Source organism: Schistocerca serialis, chromosome 5 (genome assembly GCF_023864345.2).
Source record: "Schistocerca serialis cubense isolate TAMUIC-IGC-003099 chromosome 5, iqSchSeri2.2, whole genome shotgun sequence".
Lineage (NCBI taxonomy): Eukaryota > Metazoa > Arthropoda > Insecta > Orthoptera > Acrididae > Schistocerca > Schistocerca serialis.
In genome coordinates this window covers 340,383,861-340,403,692 of record NC_064642.1, presented here as the reverse complement: position 1 = coordinate 340,403,692, position 19,832 = coordinate 340,383,861, and the positions used below count along the sequence as shown (strand labels likewise).

The following is a 19,832-nucleotide window of genomic DNA, read 5'->3' as shown; positions in this document are numbered from 1 at the left end:
AAGAGTTTTTGGTCATTGTTTCTAAAGAGCAGTTATTTTTAGCTCAATGTATTACCTGAGGAATTTTGTATATTAGGGAGGATATAAGTGCCCAGAATTTATGGAGTGACACAATTTTAGCTCATGACTAGAAAGAAGTCCCATAATGAATCCCGTGGACAGTGTAAATTATGAAGGAAAGCATCTGAGAGGAAGTCTAGTGACAAAGTGTGTGGAAGGAGAATGAGTATCCAGTATTCAATGGACTAAGTGTAGATATGAGAATCAATCATATCGGAACATTGTCTAGAAGAGGAAAGCGGGTCATTAAGAACTAAAAGGAAAAAAAAAGAATGCTACTTCACTGGAGAAGTATTTGTGGTTTTCCCAATGTAACCTGAAACGAAAACTTGGATAGAAACAATTTACAGCATTCAAACAGTGATGAGAAGGAATTTCAGGTATTACTATATTTCATTTCACTAGTGCTGAAACAACTGTTGTACCTTTATCTTCACTTGAAGTGGGCCCTGGCTTAGTGATAACCAAATTCTGGCTCACAAAAGTAGATATCAAAATTTTCTATGAAATCATGATAGAAACAGTAGGGATTAAGATACTGTGTTGCAGGTAATGATGAGACTGGTAGTTGTAGATTAAATTACTGATTGCAGTGGAGTCATTTCCAATTACACACCAGAAAAAGAGCTACAAAAACTTGCTTAGCCAGTGACTCAGGTAATGATACTGTTTACTCATTCTCAGAGCCAGTGGCATCACATACACACAACAGGCAGTCAGACCACCACAACACACTGGAGACACAACCTCCTCCACCACATCACATCACATGGCACAACCCCGTGGTCTCTGGAGCGGGATAAAGCTGCCTGCACAGTGATAACAAGCCAGTGTCATACTCAGGCTGTAAACTTGGATTATTTTTGACTCTGGCTAGATTTTTTTTTTTTTATATAGCAGTGCAATGGACTTGGGCTTTATTCATGGAATTGCTGCATTTCACTGTGTTCATTCTTTGCATAGCTGCAGCCAGCCAGAAGTTTTTGTTGTGCAGTGAACCCATAACTTACCAAGATTGTAAATAGTGTTTCTGTTCAAATAAACAGAACAGAAGCAACATTTTGACACTATAAAGATGTGATACTGGTGAGGAACAGGAAGAACAATTAAAGATTAAGTGAATTAAAATAGAAACTGTTTTTGGTTTTGCATGGCAACAAACAAACATTTTTGGTGTAGAGAGAGAGAGAGAGAGAGAGAGAGAGAGAGAGAGAGAAGAGAGAGAAAGTCCTATTAACTATGTTAGTTATTAGTTGACATCTCCATTGATAGAACATCTCAAATACGTCTAAAACTGTTAGCAAAATATTGTGCCAAAGCATTAACTATCATAACAACAGCAAATTTCTAATTTCTCTCTAGCATTATTGTTGCTAATTGAGATACTTGTAATGGTTTGTGTAGTAACAACGTAATACACAAAACCAATCCAAGTAACACAAATATGGCTTTATTCATAAACCTCTAAACAATAATGGATATAAGCCTCTGTGACTCCACACACACATAAGAAGACACAGAACAGCTGATGTGGGTGGTACAAACTACAAGAACATAGAGAGAGCCAGTCAGCATTGCTCAACACATATTAAGTGTGAGTCACTGGTAGATGACACATTACAGACAGTTTTGTGTGCACATTTCCTACTGGTGATCTCTAGTGGCTAGCCCATGGTGATACTGTTGGCAGTTGATTTGAGTACAGATGTACAATAATACTGCACTTGATGCACTCAACTCACATGCATTAGAAGCAGGAAACAGCACACATCTCCCTCATGTGAAGTGGGCACCCAAGCGATGGAGGAGACACCAGCAGCCTGACGAGACACACAACCATTGGATCCAAGGTCGTGGCAGCCAGTACCAATAGAGGGGGCAAGACTATATGCAGGGGAGGCACTGGAACATAGGGCAAGAACACACATGGATGTGGGCATTCCCAAGGGTGGCGGGCTCCAGTGTGAAGAAGCCGGACAAACTCAACCATGGCACATGCAGTGCAGGCCGGAGAAGGTGGAGGAGTGTGCATGGCTGCGGGCCATGGAGCAACTCAGCTAGGCTCCGATCCCCCATTGGCACGAAGCAAGAGGTGCTCAGAAAATGGAGAAGGGTGTCATCCAGTGAAGAATCCACTACAATCTTTTTCAGTTGGAACCTAAAGGTACGCACTAGTCATTCCACTTTACCATTTGACTGAGAGTGGAATGGCAGAGCTGTAACATGACAAATGCCATGACGGGAACAAAACAACTGAAAGGTGTGAGAAATGAACTGAGGCCCATTATTGGAAACTAAGGTACATGGCAATCCCTCAATAGAAAAGCCCTCAAAAGTGTATGAATTGCCAATGTGACTCACACCAGAGAGTCTATGGAAACAGAATATGCATCCACAGCCAAGAGACAACAGAAATTTGAGAAGGGACCAGCAAAGTCAACATGAATGCATACCTTTGGCTGTCATGGAGTGGGCCACGGGGTCAGATATGTCCTGGGAGCTGCCTGATGTCAGGCACATTGCTCACAAGATGCAAAAATATGGACAACTTTGCCGTCAATCACAGGCCAAAAAACATGTCTTCTAGCTAACGGTTTAGTGTGCTCAACTCCCCAATGGTCCTAGTGAAGAAGTCATAGAACCTCACACCGTAATGTGGTGGTAATGACTACTTTGGGAGAGACGTCTTCTGTGGACAACATCAAAACACCATCAAAGAAGGAAAAATAGTTGCACAAGAGGTCCAAAGCCTGACCTGGCAGTTTATCTAGCAAGCCCCATTGAAGAAACTGAGCCACATGGCAGAGAACTGCGTTAGTAGCACTGGCAGCTGCTATGTGTGGACTTTTAATTGGGAAATGCTAGAACGCTGCCTGCGTTTCAGTATTGAGATGGAAGCAAAGAAATTCTTCATGATGGAGAAATTCTTCATGATGGAAGTTGGGATCAGAACCCACAGGGAGCCAGGACAAGGCATCTGCATTGGCAAGTTTGGATGTAGGCCAAGAATGAATTTCATAATTGTAGTGAGACGAGAACAGCACCCAGCTTTGTAAGTGCTGTGCCACCTTGTCAGGCAAGAGAGTGTGATGGTTAAACAAGAAAACCAAGTGTTCATGGTCAGTAACAAGATGAAACTTGGAGCCATACAAAAAAAACCACGAAATTTCTGGAGAGCGCAGACTATGGCAAGAGCCTTTTTTTTCCAATTGAGAGTAATGGTGCGGGGCTGGAATGAGAGATTTAGAGGCAAAAGCAACAGGTCCTTCAGAGGCGTTGGCATAATGGTGCACTGGGACTGTGCTGAGGCCACAATGTGAGATGTCAGTCGGCACAATGATATGCTGTTCTGTAGAGAATGTAGCTAAACAAGGGGCTGAGAGTAATTTAGATTTCCACATTTAAAAAACATGTCCATGGTCTGGGCTCCAGCAAAGAGGTATATTCTTACATAACAAGGCATGCAATGAGTAGGCCAATGTGGCTGCTCCTGGCAGGAATTTGTGGTAGAGGCTAACTTCCCTAGGAAAGCCTGAAGCTCCTTCGTGGACGAGGAGCGAGGCGTAGATGTAACTGTGAAGATGTGATCTGGTAGAAGGTGAACCCCATCCCACAAGACCTTGATCACCAAACAAACAACAGAAGGTTTAAAAACCTGAGATTTCATGGGGTGTAAGACAGAAAACTAAGTGCCAAAATTTTTCAAGAGACCGGCCATGGAGAGCCCCTGACAACAATATCATCCAGATAATTAATGCAACCCAGGACAAGTGTAGTGAATTTCCCCAACATTGGAAAATAGCAGGGGCACTAACCACATCACAAGAAAAGCACAAATGCTGATAGAGGCTCAAATGAGTATTCAAAACCAGAACTTGCCAAGACTCTCTGCCCAAAGGAACTCACAGATACACTTCAGACAAATCAATTTCAGGAAACTACTGGCCACTCGAGATAGTCTGTTGACAGGAACATAATGGTGAAAGTTTTTTGGTATTAACAGCGTATCATTATGATTCACTATTTGGAAAACGGTAAAAAAGTAGTTGTCATGGCCTTCAGTCTGAAGACTGTTTTGATGCAGCTGTCCATGCTATTCTATCCTATGCAAGTCTTTTCATCTCCAAATAACTACTGCAACTTACATCCTTCCGAATCTGCTTACTGTATTCATCTCTTTGTCTCCCTTTACAATTTTTATGCCACGCACGTCTCTCCAGCAGTAAAATGGTGATCACTTGATGTCTCAGAATGTATCCTATCAACCGATCCCTTCTTCTAGTCAGATTGTGCCACCAATTTCTTTCCTCACCAATTCTATTCAGTACTTCCTCATTAATTATGTGATCTACTCATCTAATCGCCAGATTTCTTCTGTAACACCACATTTCAAAAGCTTCTTTTCTCTTGTTGTCTAAACTGTCAACTGTCCATGTTTTACTTCCATTCATGGCTACACCCCACACAAATATTTTCAGAAAACACTTCCTGACACTGACATATATATTTGATGTTAACAAACTGCTTTTCTTCAGAGCTGTATTTTTTGCTGTTGAAAGTCTACATTTTATATCCTCTCTACATTAGCCATCATCAGTTACTCTGGTGCACAAATAATAAACAATCCTCTACTACTTCAAGTGTCTCATTTCCTAATCTAATTCCCTCAGCATCACCTGATTTAATTCTACTACATACTACTGTCCTTGTTTTGCTTTTGTTGATGTTCATCTTACATCCTCCTTTCCAGACACTGTCCGTTTCACTCAACTGCCCTTCCAAGTTCTTTGCTGCCTCAGACAGAATTATATCATTGGCATACCTAAATGTTTTTGTAAAACAGTAACTGGCTTGCATTATCCAACATCACTGACCTGTTTGCTTAATTAATCAAGCCAGAAATGACCAACTTTGATGAGCATAAATGTTGTACACATCAATCCTTGTCATAGCAAAGTTGCCCAACCATGGTTTTGAAATAGTTCTCAATCCACCTTATGCCCAACATTTGATTCCATGTCATTATTTTCTCTTACTTAACTAAAAAAAAGTGTTGAGGAGAAGGAATTTTCATCAAGTGAAGAGTTTACATGTACTGTAAAGAAGTATCACTCACCAATGGACACACATTTCTTTTCTGAGACTTCAAAAAATTGCAATCTAGCTATCCTAAAAGCACTGAGCTCAACAAAAACTATACTGAGCAGTTAATCTTGATAATTTATTGTCTTTCACCAAACTTATCAACTCACTTTCAACAACTATGAACACCTTCATATATGTTCCAGTTTCCCCAAGATCAGTACCAAGTCAGGCCCCAAATCAGATGAGGCATGAGCCATTTATGTTAGCATCAGTTCTAGGTATTTGTTGGCGCAGCATAAAGAGTTCATAATGATATTCCAAGGATCGTGGGGTTGAGCCTCTTTGTGAAAATATATTTTTTTCTATTTTCAATTTTTATGTTACTTACACTGTAAATAATTCAAAATAATGTGCATTGTATTCTATTAGTTATTTTCATAAAAATTATGAAATGAAAAGATCAACAAAAATTTGGGATTGCAAATAAATTTCCAGGGAGAGATTGTAAGGGGTACACGAGAACTTCGTATACAGATTTGTAGTTGGTGATTTACATTGCTGGAGAGATATTCATCATAAAAAGAAGGGAAGCAATAACTTTCTTGACATCTTGCACACATTATAAATACCACATTTTAAAATATAAACCTTGGTTTACATTCATAAAAGGTTCCCACACATCACACAGTGTGCCAGCAAACAATGTGTAATACATCATTTCACCAAATATTGGCACTGGAATGTGTTTTGATGGAATGTGTTGGGATGTGAGAGCAGCCTCAATGGCCATTGGCAGTGGTCATTTGCGTGCGCACATGCATGTGTGTGTGTGTGTGTGTGTGTGTGTGTGTGTGTGTGTGTGTAGAGTGCTTGCATGAACGTGTGTATTGTCTACCTTAGAAGAAGGCCTATTGGCTGTAAGCTCACATTTTTGGCAGTCTTTTTGCTTGGCCTGTCTGCAACTCAGCACCTCTTCTATATGATGGGTAGCAGTCTATCTTTTTGGTAATATTGCCATTAATGCATCCAGGATTTCCAATTGTTTTAACAAGATTTGGTAGAGGCAGATTAGTTACTGACATTGAGAGAGTAATGTGAAGATAGGTGAGGTAAATGGTATTCCTCCTTCAGCCCTCAGTTGTGATGTTGACTGTAAGAGTAGTTACCCTTTCTTCTGACTGTATTAAGGGTACATATCTTTTTATTTACATTGTTATTTATTATTGGTATGTCATCCTCCATGCAAGACAAATGTACAATTAATTTTGTCAAATAAGTGAACAGTCCCCTAATGACTGCTGTAGAAACGTTCCTTGATTGTTACTCCAGTTATATATAATCAAACAGTGATTACACATGGTATAAGGATCAGTCAAATGAAAACAAGACAGACTGAAAAAAGTAATAAACTGGTTATTATTTCAAATGTAAGTGTTATAATTGTTAACACTTTATCCCACTCGAAGACACGATGGTCAATGCCTTCCTGGCAAAATTTTGGTGATTGCCTACAGAACCATGATAGTACCCAGGCATACACTCCTTCATCCAAAACAAATCGATGGCCACAAAAATTTCTTTCTTCAGGACTCCAAGAATATCGAAATAAACATGAGGAGAAATCAGGACTGTATGGAGGATGTGCCCACTGACATGTTTACAAGGTTTTTTTGAGTACACTGTAGCAGTTTCACTGGCAAGCCTCTACACATCCTTCATACAATCCCAGTCTCACTCTATGCATTTTCCATGTTTCTGGAGACCTAAGGAAAGATATTTTCGGCAGTAAATTTGCTTTGGACTAAGAGGTGCACACGTCGGTACAATCATCATTCTGTAGGCAACCTTAAACATTTTTTCATGAACCCTTTGACTGTCTTGTCTCACAGTGTAATAAATGTTTTTAATGGTTATGACAATTACTTCTTAAATAGTGAACAGTTTACTAACTTTTTCCATGTGTCTCATTTTCATTTGACTGCCACTTGTAGATAGAACTCACATACCAAACACAGTAGTTCAAATCTTCATTGCAATTAATCATACTGATCACTACTTTCGGTAATTTCATGTAATAGCATTAGGTAAATCAAAATATTATTATATTGTTTTGGTAACATTTTTGGGAAAACTTCAAAAATCTTACAAAAAATTGAGTTCTTGAATGACTCAAGCTGATTTGATTTTGATGGGTTTATCCAGTTCTAAACATACATTATTCTTGGTGGTGTATCTTACCATGGAACTCATAGTGAAATGATTATGTTCTTCTTGCAGCTCTTTCGCTACTTTGTAGGAATGGCCAATTTCAACATAATTCATAAGGAACACATCTCGGTTGTGACAAATCCAGTCAAACATCTGCAAAACAAAGTCAGTATCAGAATTAAAAACAATACTACTATCTTAATCTATCTTATGCGATTTCAAGTAACATTTCATATATCAGTCAATATGTAAAAATGACAATGTGTTTCTGAAAGCTACAGGATGCTTCAGAAAGTATGAATGGACTGAAATGGCCACCACATTGATGCAAGAGTTTTTGAGGCATTACTCCAGTCATAGAAATATTTGTGATAGAATAATTAACATGCAGGTATAAGCACTTTCAGAGTTAGTCTTTATTAATTATTCATTCCTTTGTGGCATTCCTCAGACCCCATCACAAAGGAGCAAAGGAGAAGCTTCCGTGGTGTGCAGAGTCCAGGTACATATCAACACACTAATGCAGCTCTCAGGAACTAATCTGTATAGTGTTTAGCATCAATAATTAACAAACTATTAATTTCATTTGTGCTTCTGTATGATGTAAATTAATACAACATAATCATCAGGGAAGTTGCAACTGAAAAAAACCATTACTTCCTGAACTACAGTACTAGTTCCTGTTTATCTCTGTGCTAATTTGTGCTTCATATTACAAAAGACTAAAAACGATCTGCATATTGTAAGAATAGATACTTGTGAACAATGAGCATAAGTGCTAATATTAGTTTCCAGTGTTTGAATCTACACACTCAGATAATTTGCACAAGAAGTATCTAATACAGTAATACCTTAGTAGAAATCTCCTCTGTCCATCAAGTCACAATTCACTGATTTATGCATATCAGTAGGTTCTTAAGGAACTTATGCATAGAACACTGAACCTTACTCTGAATCCTAGATGAGTAGAGAAAACCTACATATAAATCATTTTTGTTCATCATGTTGTGGTAGTATGAGCTAAAAGTAACCATTCAGGCAACACTAACAAATGTTAGTAATGATAAGCATTGCAAGAATGGCAAGAAATACACAAAAACTGTGACAAAACTAACGTATAATGAAGCAATAGATAAATTGACTTGCATATGTATCTTATAGGCTGATGCAGATGGTTTGTCAGAGGAATTATTTCTTGAGAAATGCCACAGTCACTGGCATGAGCAGGTATCTGCTGGGCTTTATGGGGGACATTCTCAACTGAACAGGAGTTGGCCTACTCCTCTGCTTGGCACCTTTGAACTAGGGAGTGGACTTTCCACACATAGAAAGGCTACAGACTGCATTCAACAATGAAGTGATTTTTAGCTGTATAAGAGGTTCAACTGATGAGAATGCCTGTGACTAATAAACACGCCAGTCACTCTGCAGTCACAGATCTGACTCCTAAAAGACTGCAAATGTTCAACAAATTTTAACAGTTTCTCTGCAATGCAATAATTACATCAGCAGTTTGAATGGCGAGAAGGAATATGCCTACCATAGTAACAGAGAACAGACTGCTGTCTAGAGTGGTGGACAAAAGATTAGGTACGAAACATGGGGTGGGTAGTGGGTTCAAACAGCTTCAAAAACTACAATGAAAACAATAATCAGGTAAAAAAATTATGTAAGAAAGGATAAAAAATAATGGAACAAAGAGAAACAGTGTCAGATATAATGTTAAGAAAATGAAAATAATACTCATTGAATTTTAGATTAAATGTATAATCATACTTAGCACTTTATCCATCATTAGCAACTGTATTTCTATTTGTTGAAATAATCAGCAAACAGTGGCACAAAAGAAATTTTATTCTTTTACTGATTTCACACATCTAGTATTGCTCTTCGAATGGTTATAATTATTGCATTATTTATAATATGTAGGCAGCATATTGCTGTTGTCTTATGGTTCATAGTGCCTGTACAGAAATGGTATAAGGAAGCCAAACAACAACTTCTTGTTTGTTTTCCTTATATCATTTTTGTGCAAGCTCTATGAACCATATGTTGTTCTTTGGTTTCCTTAAGCAACTTTTTTACAGGCATTATGAACGACATGACCACAGCAATATGCCGCATACATCTTAGTTTTGACACTCACCAATAATGTGATACTTATAGCCTTCTGGAACAGGGCAGTAGGTGCCTTAAACCTGTAAAGGAATAAAATTTCTTCCATGCCACTGGTTGCTGATTATTTCAACGAATATGATCATACTGTAAGAATATTCAGATGGATAGCTGTCACTATTTAAGTTCAGAGAACTGTGTCACTGATTCCATAAATGACAATTCAACCACTAACAGTGAAAAAGCAAGCAATTTTGTGACATCAAAGATTCTTGGTTACCCTGAATTGTTATTTCTTCTTCCAATAATAGTCATCTCATCTGTTCGCAACTGATAATTACTCTCATATGATTAACTGAATTAAAGACAACTCCCAAGCATTATGTAGCACTGCTTTCATTCTGATGATAACAATAATGCTCCATGGCATGGAGTCTGTGAGACTATGGTTGTTCAACCTCTGATCAAAAGTCTCACTCAAATGTGTCCCAAATTCTCTCAATAGGATTGAGATCACATGACCTGGGGTTCATGTAAGCGCCCCATGTTTGTCAACTCTTCCTCAAATCATTCTGACATAATTCTGGAGCAGTGAGGTGCTGTATTGTGTAGCTGAAGGCACAGGTCACTTGTGGTATGCTGCACGTGAACAAAAGGATGTAGATGATTGGACAGTAGCTTCCTGTATTAATCTGTGACTGAGAGACAGTGATAACCTAATAACACTGATAACATTGGCAATTAAGCTCACCAGATAAAAAATTAGTTGCCTCTAGAGAAATCATTATAAACTGTAATTTTGCGCTTGGACTTTATAATTACCTGGATTCTGATAGGTAGTGAGTCAACAAGGTTGTACAGTTACTTGACATTCAGGTTAGGCCACTCGCTGATCTGATTGTGCCATTCCCCCAAATTGCGAGGCTGCTCATGTTGGCATTTTACTCACTGTTCCCACAAGTAGCACAGATGTTCCATGGGGCGCAAGTCAAATGATTTTGTAGGTCGATCAAGATGCAATAGGATGGGGGAAAGTCCAGAAAAACAGACATATTCTTCCAGCCTGATGAACTTTCTGGTGTTGTCTTTATGTGCCTTTTTAAGCAATGGCCTCTTTCCAGGTGACCGGCTCCAAATGTTCACAGCGTGTAGTTTCTGTCATAATGTTCTCTTGCTAGCGAGTTGGGGTGGACCTTCATTCATCATCTGCAGCAATTATTGTCGGGTCCCAAAACTGTGGAGTCCTAAAGCATCAACTGTACACCAACCAGTGCTTTTAAATGGCATCAAGAAGGCACTGATCTGCATGCCAGTGGAAAGAGCAGGTAGTGGTGCACTCCAGAGGAATACAGCGCACATACACCCTCCGTCAACAGTGACTGAACCAGTCGCTCATCACTGGTCAGCCCCAGTTCGAGAGCATCAGTACTGAGTAATAGGAAGACGATTCTTGGTCTCCATACTGCAAGTAGTAATAGGAAATGTAACTGCATGTAGGAAGCACAGGAAGCCACCTCATAACAAGAAGTTTAGTTTTTTTCCTTTTTAGAAATTAAGTGTCCTATTGATTAGAACGTTTAATGTAAATATCGTTTTATATTCCTGCCATTGGCCATCACAGCTTTTCTCCTTCCTTATTTGTGTGCATGCTGACTTCCACAGTGGCCAAGATAACAGAAATGGTTTGGTTCACAAGCCGTGAAACGCACCTCCAGTCCCCTCAGGATGTTTTCCGACCACAATTCTGAATTGTTTCATGGGCACTTGTGTTATACCACTGCTCTTAGACACACTGAACAGTCGGCAGCCAAACACTGACAAATTCAGCAATTTCACGTACCATACGGCCATGGGATGGCTTAACAAGATTTCCCCTTTTTGCCACTCTGTCACATCCTGACATTTACCCACATTCACGTACAATGTCCACTTGAAAAATAAATGTCTCACTGACCTCCAATGCCTTATTCTCATGTAGAGGCAGTGCATGCACAGTTGAGCATGTGACTTGACTCCTTCATCATCTGTAAAGGCTTAGCTATTCACCTGTGAGTACACACTAGGGTAACTAATTTTTATCAGGTGAGCTTACTACTAGATTATTTTACATACATATATAAAAATAGGAGAAAAACTAAAACTGTGAAAAAAGGCATTGGTCATCCTCTTACATTACTAGGCTGCTGATTTATCAAATACTCCAGGCACAGCATTTATGTAAATTTATGCATGCTACTGTCAACTGCCTATATACTCACAAAGTCAACCTTAGCCAAAAGCACTTGGCCTTGCCACTCGCAAGTAGTAACAGCTTCTGATCATCAGTGTTGGTAAGCATTTCCCCACATTCCAAGAGTTCACTTGCAAATTTCTTACACCCACGCTAATACTGTGCCCTAACATGCAACGAGTAGAAGTATATTTACAATGGTGTGTACTTATGACTGATGATGAAAGAAAGAATAAGGCCTGGCGAAATAAGCACTTTAGGACTACCAATGTGAGCAGACTGTAGTTGTTTTTTGTTTAAGGCATTCAAAATTGTTGTTATCAGTACCCTTACACTTACTGTGTGAGACAAATGCATTAAAACGTATAAAATGGAGTCACACTATAGAGCAACATACGATCACATCTGCTCTCCCGCACTAATTATCACATTAGCACACACGGTCACTCTTAATGGTATAGAAGCGAAAATCAATTCATGATGGTCTGTTAATGTATTGTTACCAGACAGGAAAAACCACAGAGAAGGAAACTAGAAAATATTGTTGACTGATCACTAACATAGCCTTCTAACCAGAATGAAAAATGCTTCTATCATAGTGCAAAAAAAAGAGCGTATGTGCTGTGCAAAAGAATGGAACTAGCTTTTCAATTTATCTGCCAGCTTCAGAGACATTTAAATCAAAACATCTTGCATATTTGTGTTTTCTCACTTGTTAGTATTAATACTCGTGTCATGTAATATAATGCATCAAGTCAAGTAAAGTGACACGATACATAATGTCATGTTATATAACATGACACATGTCACATGTCATCGTGTTATCCAAAATGGCATTTGCTATGTCAATTAATATGACATAATGTGTCATTAAAGTTTAGGATGCATGCATCCCCACTCTGAGATACTTCCTATTATAGATACACCCCCACATTTGGTTACATTAATCCACCCTCATCCAAACCAAAAAATTTTAGTTTAGTGTTCTGCAGGAACAAATTCACCACCAGAAATTTTATTCCTCCAGAAAAACCTTTATACCTATTACATGCATGCTTTTCAGCTATATGATATTACATATTTTTTACTACAGTTGGTGAATACTCTGGATTTTGGGCACAGAGAGACAGTCAGGGACTTCAGCATACAAACTGCAAGATACAGCTGTGCCAACACCTTACAGCTGGAGGTCACTGCACTGTAGACGTGGGGTTAACTAATAAAAAAGAAAGAATATGTCATGATATTTTGACTTACCTGGCAGCTTCAAAGACATTTAAGTTTAAATGCCAGTTCCCTTCTTTTACAACCCTAACTCAGCCCAGGACATATTTGCCTTTTCTGTGCTATGATAGGAATATTTTTCATTTCGGTACCGAACTTTTACTCTATCATAATTTTTGACATTATACCACCTTCATTGGCAATCAATATAGATTTTTGTTGACTTGGCTGTGACTGATCTGATATAGGTTTTTTATTGTCTTCCAAACCATGATACTTTTATCATGTCATTGGATAAAGCTTTCATAAAAGAATAGGCCAACCATCAATAACGTTTATTTATCTAATTTCTTACAAAAATTTAAACCAATTTGCACAAATAACACAGAAGTGGTATGCATAAAGGAACTCACTAAATCCAAATGAAGCAAGTTTTCAGTTTTATCATAAGAATGCATTTTTTATTTATTTGATTCACTTTAAACCATTTCTGTGCATTCAATTCACATAAGAATGAATTTTCCTTACTATGTTCAGATCAACTTCACAACATTGTATCTTGATAATGTATAAATATTATTGGATGGAAAAAAAAATTCGTTTTGACTTTATCCATGTGTGTACCTTTATGCAACATTTGAACCAATTTGTAAAAGTTTGAAGCACACAAGTGGCATGCTTCAAAACCCTCCATGAAAAATGAGCTTTTTGCATGTTAATTACAAATGAAGTAAGATTTTTCAAATGGTTAAAACTTACCTTAGACCAAGATCCAATACATCAGAGGACCAAATCTGAGCCCTCAGTCTCACTCCTGTCCAGAGTTATTTAAGGGTGACTGTTTTCACCCATAAAATCCAAATGAGGGTGACTCTTTTTGCACATTAAAATCTGTATGGTGCATACACAGATGGTGTAATTAACTGAGCATTAATTTTAGGCCAGTTAAAATCTTTTGCAAAATGAATTAACCAATTTTCCAGCTCTGGTTCATCATTCAAACTTTGCTTAATATAATGTAACATAGTTACAGAAAGACAGATTTTTGAATGACTATACAAATAGCCACTGGTCCAATCCAAACCAAAAACATTTTACCCCATTTTCCTCCCTAAAATAGGAACTGAACAAAAAGACGCTCCTCCCCCAACTCTAAACCTCAATTCTGCATGCAGTCTTTTCATACTTATTCGTTACAGTGCTTCTGCACTTTAACAACTAGGTGGGCCAACCATCCTCAAACCTAGGTGAACAGAAAACTGGTCAGCAGAAAAAGAGGAAATTCTGCCTACACCAGATAGGATGGAAAAATAATATGCAAACTCCATCTCACCTATGATAATGGTTACTTGTCTGATGATATTTGTACAATACTAGGCATAAAGTATACAACTCAACTGTCAACTAAAGAAATAAAATTTGCATTGTAACGATTATGGCATATCTTAATGTTGTTTGTGAGGAATTCTGGACTGCCCTACACATCTCCAGTCCTGTTCTGTTCTGTTCTGCTCAAAAAGCAATCACTACAAGTCCTGTGAATTAACTTCTAACATGGCCATAATAATAGCACTTTTGGGGGGAACCTGTGTTCAGTGGATGTTATGATACAGAACTACACAGGTGTGGTACCTACCAGCACGGGAATATAAATCTTGTAAGCTTCATGCCAACTTGCCATACACAACATGTCCTCAATGGAAAAAGTAAAAAAAAAATGCATTTTTGAACATGTACCCATTTATGGGAAACCTCACTGTATTTGCATTTAGTTGAACCATTTTGTATGACTAATGCATCATCTCTGCCTATCAGTGTAGAGGTTGTATTTGAAATATAATTATCAGAATGTATCAGACACCGAGGCAAATACCCAATGATACCTGCTCAAAGTACAAAATACACATACAGAATGAACACTTGCATGAATATTTACAATAAAGAAAGAGAGGGCAAAATGTAATGTAGGCTAAACTATGATTACAATACCTTTTCACAGTCCTGTTCAAATAGTCTCAGCTGGAAGCACTGATCTAGTTTCAGTTTTTTGTGATGCCACAGTTGTAAAAGGTGTTGCTGGGAAGAGTGGACTGCCTCCAAGTTCTGCAATATTTGAGGAACACAGGCTTGGAGGTCGGGATTTGCTACAACTGAGCTGGCTTCACTGTCTCTTCCAGAATATCCGGAATCATAGCCACTGTTTGAATCTCCAGATAACCTGATACGTAAGCATTGAGAAGAATAATAAAATCAGCAGCAATCCACAGTATTATCTTTATGTCAGTATACATATATTTCTCAACTGCCACCATCTGAAAGTCTGAGCACGAAGAAAAACTCAATACTTCAAGCTAAATTATTTGTATAAATATTTGTACAAGAAATATAAAAAAACTTAATAACAATGAATAAAATGAATAATTATGTTTATGACTTTCAAAAATAAAAAAAAAAACAAGATTTTTGTTTCTTTTTACATTATTTAGCTTAGGAATAGATTGCAAATCGAATCATATCAGGAATACAGCTGCACTGTCATGTGATTACAACAATTACCTGTCTTCATTTTCATTGCCACATATTTTGACTGTTATCAAAGCACTGTGTGGGCTACTAGTCATCATTTAAATCTTAATGCCTTACTAACTCACAAAATGCCCTTTGCTGCATACATAACTCACCCAACATCAGGTGTTTCTCAAGTTGTATTGTACTGAACTGAATTGAATTTTTATTATCGTTCGTCATATGTTTATGAATTTTGTATGTCATATAATATATGTTTTTTTGTTATACTGATTGCATGTTATGTGAGACATGGTTCAAAATTAATAGCCTACTGTACATGAGAAATGTGATTTTGCTGATTGGTTCACACATGTGTTGACATTAATTGGTCTGATGGAAATGTAACAACTATTTTGCGAACAGTTCATTGTTTATGCACTTGCAACACACTGGGATAAAATGAATGTGATAATAATCAATGCCACTAGTTCCCAAGCCTAATTATAGATCAGATTCCTAAACACAAGATGAGATACAAATGCTGCTGAATTTCACAGCCATTTATACGAAACATATGAATCCAAAGAGTGAAGAAAAAGTGAGGCAACTGTATTAAAAGTTTAAGAAAGGCCTATCTTCATATGCAGAAAACTGACAGTCTTGTATTCAGACTGGTAGTCTTACTGAATGCATGAATGCAAAGTGAGATAAAATGTCACTTTACAAGAAGCAATATTCCTGCAGGATTTTAAGGAGTTTCTGGTGATTTTGTTTTGAGAATTATGACTGTAGCTGTAACTCTAAGCTATGGAGAACTGGGTTAACAATGAGCAGTGAAAATGCTCACAAAATCATGCACTGCTTAAACAGTTAAAACATTTTGATTGGAGATTTCTGTTCAATTCTCTTACGACCTTGACCTGGTGATTAACATTTCTTCAGATACGTAAGAAACTGTCTTGCATCTAAATGGTGCAAGGAAAATGAGGAACTGAATCTCAGAAATAAAGTGTCTAAAATCTTTGGCAGCTAAATTTAATGTAGGCGGTATGAAGTAGCTTTTTCCCATTATCAATACATTTATAACAACATGGTAATTATATAGAAAAATAAAACAAAGTTTTCAAAATCATTAATAAATATCATTTTTTTTCAGTTTAGGTCATTTTAATACTGAGCAGCCCGTCAATTAGATCTGAGCAGATGTACTTTCGTTCCCAAAGACCTATAGTGAGGAGGTCCCCCCTGATGTAGAACATGTCAGAATAACAAGATTGTCTAATAATTATAAAGGCTATTATTGTTTTCAAGGTTCAACTGGTCATGAAATGGAAACCACAGTGAAAATTAAAAAAAATGTTTAATTTGTAATATTTAGGTACACCTACCAGCTACTGCTCTAGAAAGCTGCCACTCCTACTTAGACCAGTGGTTAGCACACTGGACTCACATTCGGGAGGAAGATGGTTCAATCCCACATCCGGCCAACCTGATTTCGGTTTTCCATGATTTCCCTAAATCGCTCCAGGCAAATGCCAGCATGGTTCCTTTGTAAGGGCACGGCCAACTTCCTTTCCCATCCTTCCCCGAATCCGATGAGACCGATGACCTCGCTATCTGGTCTCCTCCCCCAGAACAACACAACCCAACCCAACCCTACTTAGACATTTGTTGTAGCACTGTACTAACTTTCTAATAACCTCATCATACAAGGCAGCCACCTGTGCTTACAGTCAATTCTCTATGGTGGTCTGCAGCTCATTGTCAAAACCAAAATGCTGTCATCTTAGTCAGCGTTTCCTGAGAGTGAAGAGATGAAAAGCAGTAGGAGCCAAGTCTGGGTTGTATGGTAGACAATCAAATACTTCCTATCAAAAACACTGCATGATTGTCTTTGTTGCAGCTGCAGTGTGTGGCCGACAACATTCCTCTTCACTTGTTCTGAATTGCCCTTGACAAAAGCTGAAGAGTCATACTGAATGAAGCTGCAGTAATGCTCATGCCATGTTCCATGAATTCCACAAAGAAAACTCCTTTTAAGTCCCATAATATAGTTGCCATACACTCTGTGATGGAGAAGGTTCACTTGAACTTCCATGGTTTATTCAAGGAATGAGAATCTGTCCATTGTTTGGACTGATTTTCTGTTTCTTCATTATCAAAATGGGCCCATGCCTCGTCCCATGCAACAGTTTTATTAAAAAAAAATTCTGTGTCATCATGGTAGTATTGGAGAAATGTTAAGGAAGCACCCATTCACTGTGTTTTGTGATGATCAGACAGCATCTTGGGAACCCATCTTGCACAGAGTTTGCTGTAATGAGGTCTCTCACAATGATGTGGACAGCTGACTGAAATTTTGGGAAATGATTCACTCAACACAAAAATTGTAAACGGATGATTTGCTTGAATCACCTGATCCACTTGTTGAAAACAATCACTCGTTGACACCTGCTTCCTCCTCTCACCACTGCATCACGAACATCTAATCATGTGTCTGGTGCCCACAGGAATGTCAAACCTACCAGTTACATGCATCCTCCTGGAATATCACACGACTTTTGTTGATTCCATTTGCTTACTAATACCTTTGGGATACTATGGTCACCTATAATTTTATCTCGTACAATTGGTTCTACTATTCATTCCCAGCTAATAATCTTCTTCACATTGCTCGGTTCCTCATTCCAGAAGATTTCCAGAATTAGCTGGAAAAAAAGAGCTCATTTCTCTCTTCAAACAATATGAAGCACACATAACCAGCAGATTTACATCATTTGAAATATATATTGTCAAATTAACCATTAATACAATGTGCTTTAAATGGGCACCACACTGTTCTTTCTCTTGTCCATATACAATAGATTGGGTAATTACAATACATTTTTCATAACGTTCATCATTAATGCAGCCTCTGTAATTATTTCTTGGTGGTCCATCACAACACCTTCCATCAGCAGCTGCATGAAACAACACATTCACCGAGTGGCCGTGCGTTTCTGGGCGCTACAGTCTGGAACCGAGCGACCACTGCGGTCGCAGGTTCGAATCCTGCCTCGGGCATGGATGTGTGTGATGTCCTTAGGTCAGTTAGCTTTAATTAGTTCTAAGTTCTAGGCGACTGATGACCTCAGACGTTAAGTCGCATAGTGCTCAGAGCCATTTGAACCATTTGAACACATCCACCACACAGAGTGACAACTTTGTTCACCAGTCATGCCCACAGGAGGTTCAACTCCTGCATATATTCTGGTTCTGCGTAAACAGAAGCCTGCCAACAGTGTTTTGCTCCACCCTGGCTCAGTTAACTTAAAATTATATTTTTTCTCTCTAAATTCATGTGAATATCTTACAATTATTGAAGAGCCTAAGAGTGTTCCATAACAGTTCATAATGAAATATGTTACACTAAATCCTGCTTCAAAGTTCCTGCTGCATTGCCACACTTTGCTGTCACTCATGAATGTTTCACCCTACACACTACTCATTTGTTGATGAATTTTGGCTGTATTGCACAATTCAGCATGAAGAAAGCAAATGACAGTACACACTTCAAACTTGGTGGGAGACACTACTGTCCTAGGCATGTTTACGTGCTTACTGCACACTCAAAATTAACAGCAGCAAAGTAACATGATCGACGGGTATACTGCAGACACAGTGCAACATGTCTGCACAAAGCTTCATCAGATTCTCAGGGTGGTTTTAATTTTGTGACCTATCAGACCTTAAAAAACAATAGCCCTTGTTTTTACAATGAAAAACAAATATTCTGAGGTATCTTCTTACAGATTCCAAGTGGAATGGTCCTGATGGATGTGGAATCCCATATAACACTATGGAATGAAAGTAGGTATAGTACAGGGTGATTCAAAAAGAATACCACAACTTTAGGAATTTAAAACTCTGCAACGACAAAAGGCAGAGATAAGCATTATCTGTCGGCGAATTAAGGGAGCTATAAAGTTTCATTTAGTTGTACATTTGTTCACTTGAAGCGCTGTTGACTAGGCGTCAGCGTCAGTTGATGCTAAGATGGCGACCGCTCAACAGAAAGCTTTTTGTGTTATTGAGTACAGCAGAAGTGAATCGACGACAGTTGTTCAGTGAGCATTTCGAACGAAGTGTGGTGTTAAACCTCCTGATAGTTGGTGTATTAAACGTTGGTATAAACAGTTTACAGAGAATGGGTGTTTGTGCAAAGGGAAAAGTTCTGGACGGCCGAGAACGAGTGATGAAAATGTAGCACGCATCCAGCAAGCATTTGTTCGCAGCCCAGGAAAATCAACTCGCAGAGCTAGCAGGGAGCTGCAAATTCCACAATCAACTGTATGGAGAGTCCTACGAAAAAGGTTAGTTATGAAACCTTATCGTCTGAAATTGGTTCAAGCACTGTCTGCAG

At 38.3% G+C, this 19,832-nt stretch overlaps 1 protein-coding gene across 1 annotated transcript in view; it reads right to left on the bottom strand.

Annotated features, from left to right (window-relative positions):
• LOC126480962 (kalirin) overlaps window positions 1-19,832 on the bottom strand; it is a 1,643,174-nt gene that overhangs the window by 1,296,977 nt on the left and 326,365 nt on the right. The window contains exons 6-7 of the mRNA XM_050104391.1: window positions 14,912-15,140; window positions 7,384-7,506 (exon numbers count right to left, since the gene is read on the bottom strand). Of these exons, the coding sequence (XP_049960348.1) occupies window positions 7,384-7,506; window positions 14,912-15,140 (352 nt within the window). The remainder of the gene's footprint in view (window positions 1-7,383; window positions 7,507-14,911; window positions 15,141-19,832) is intronic.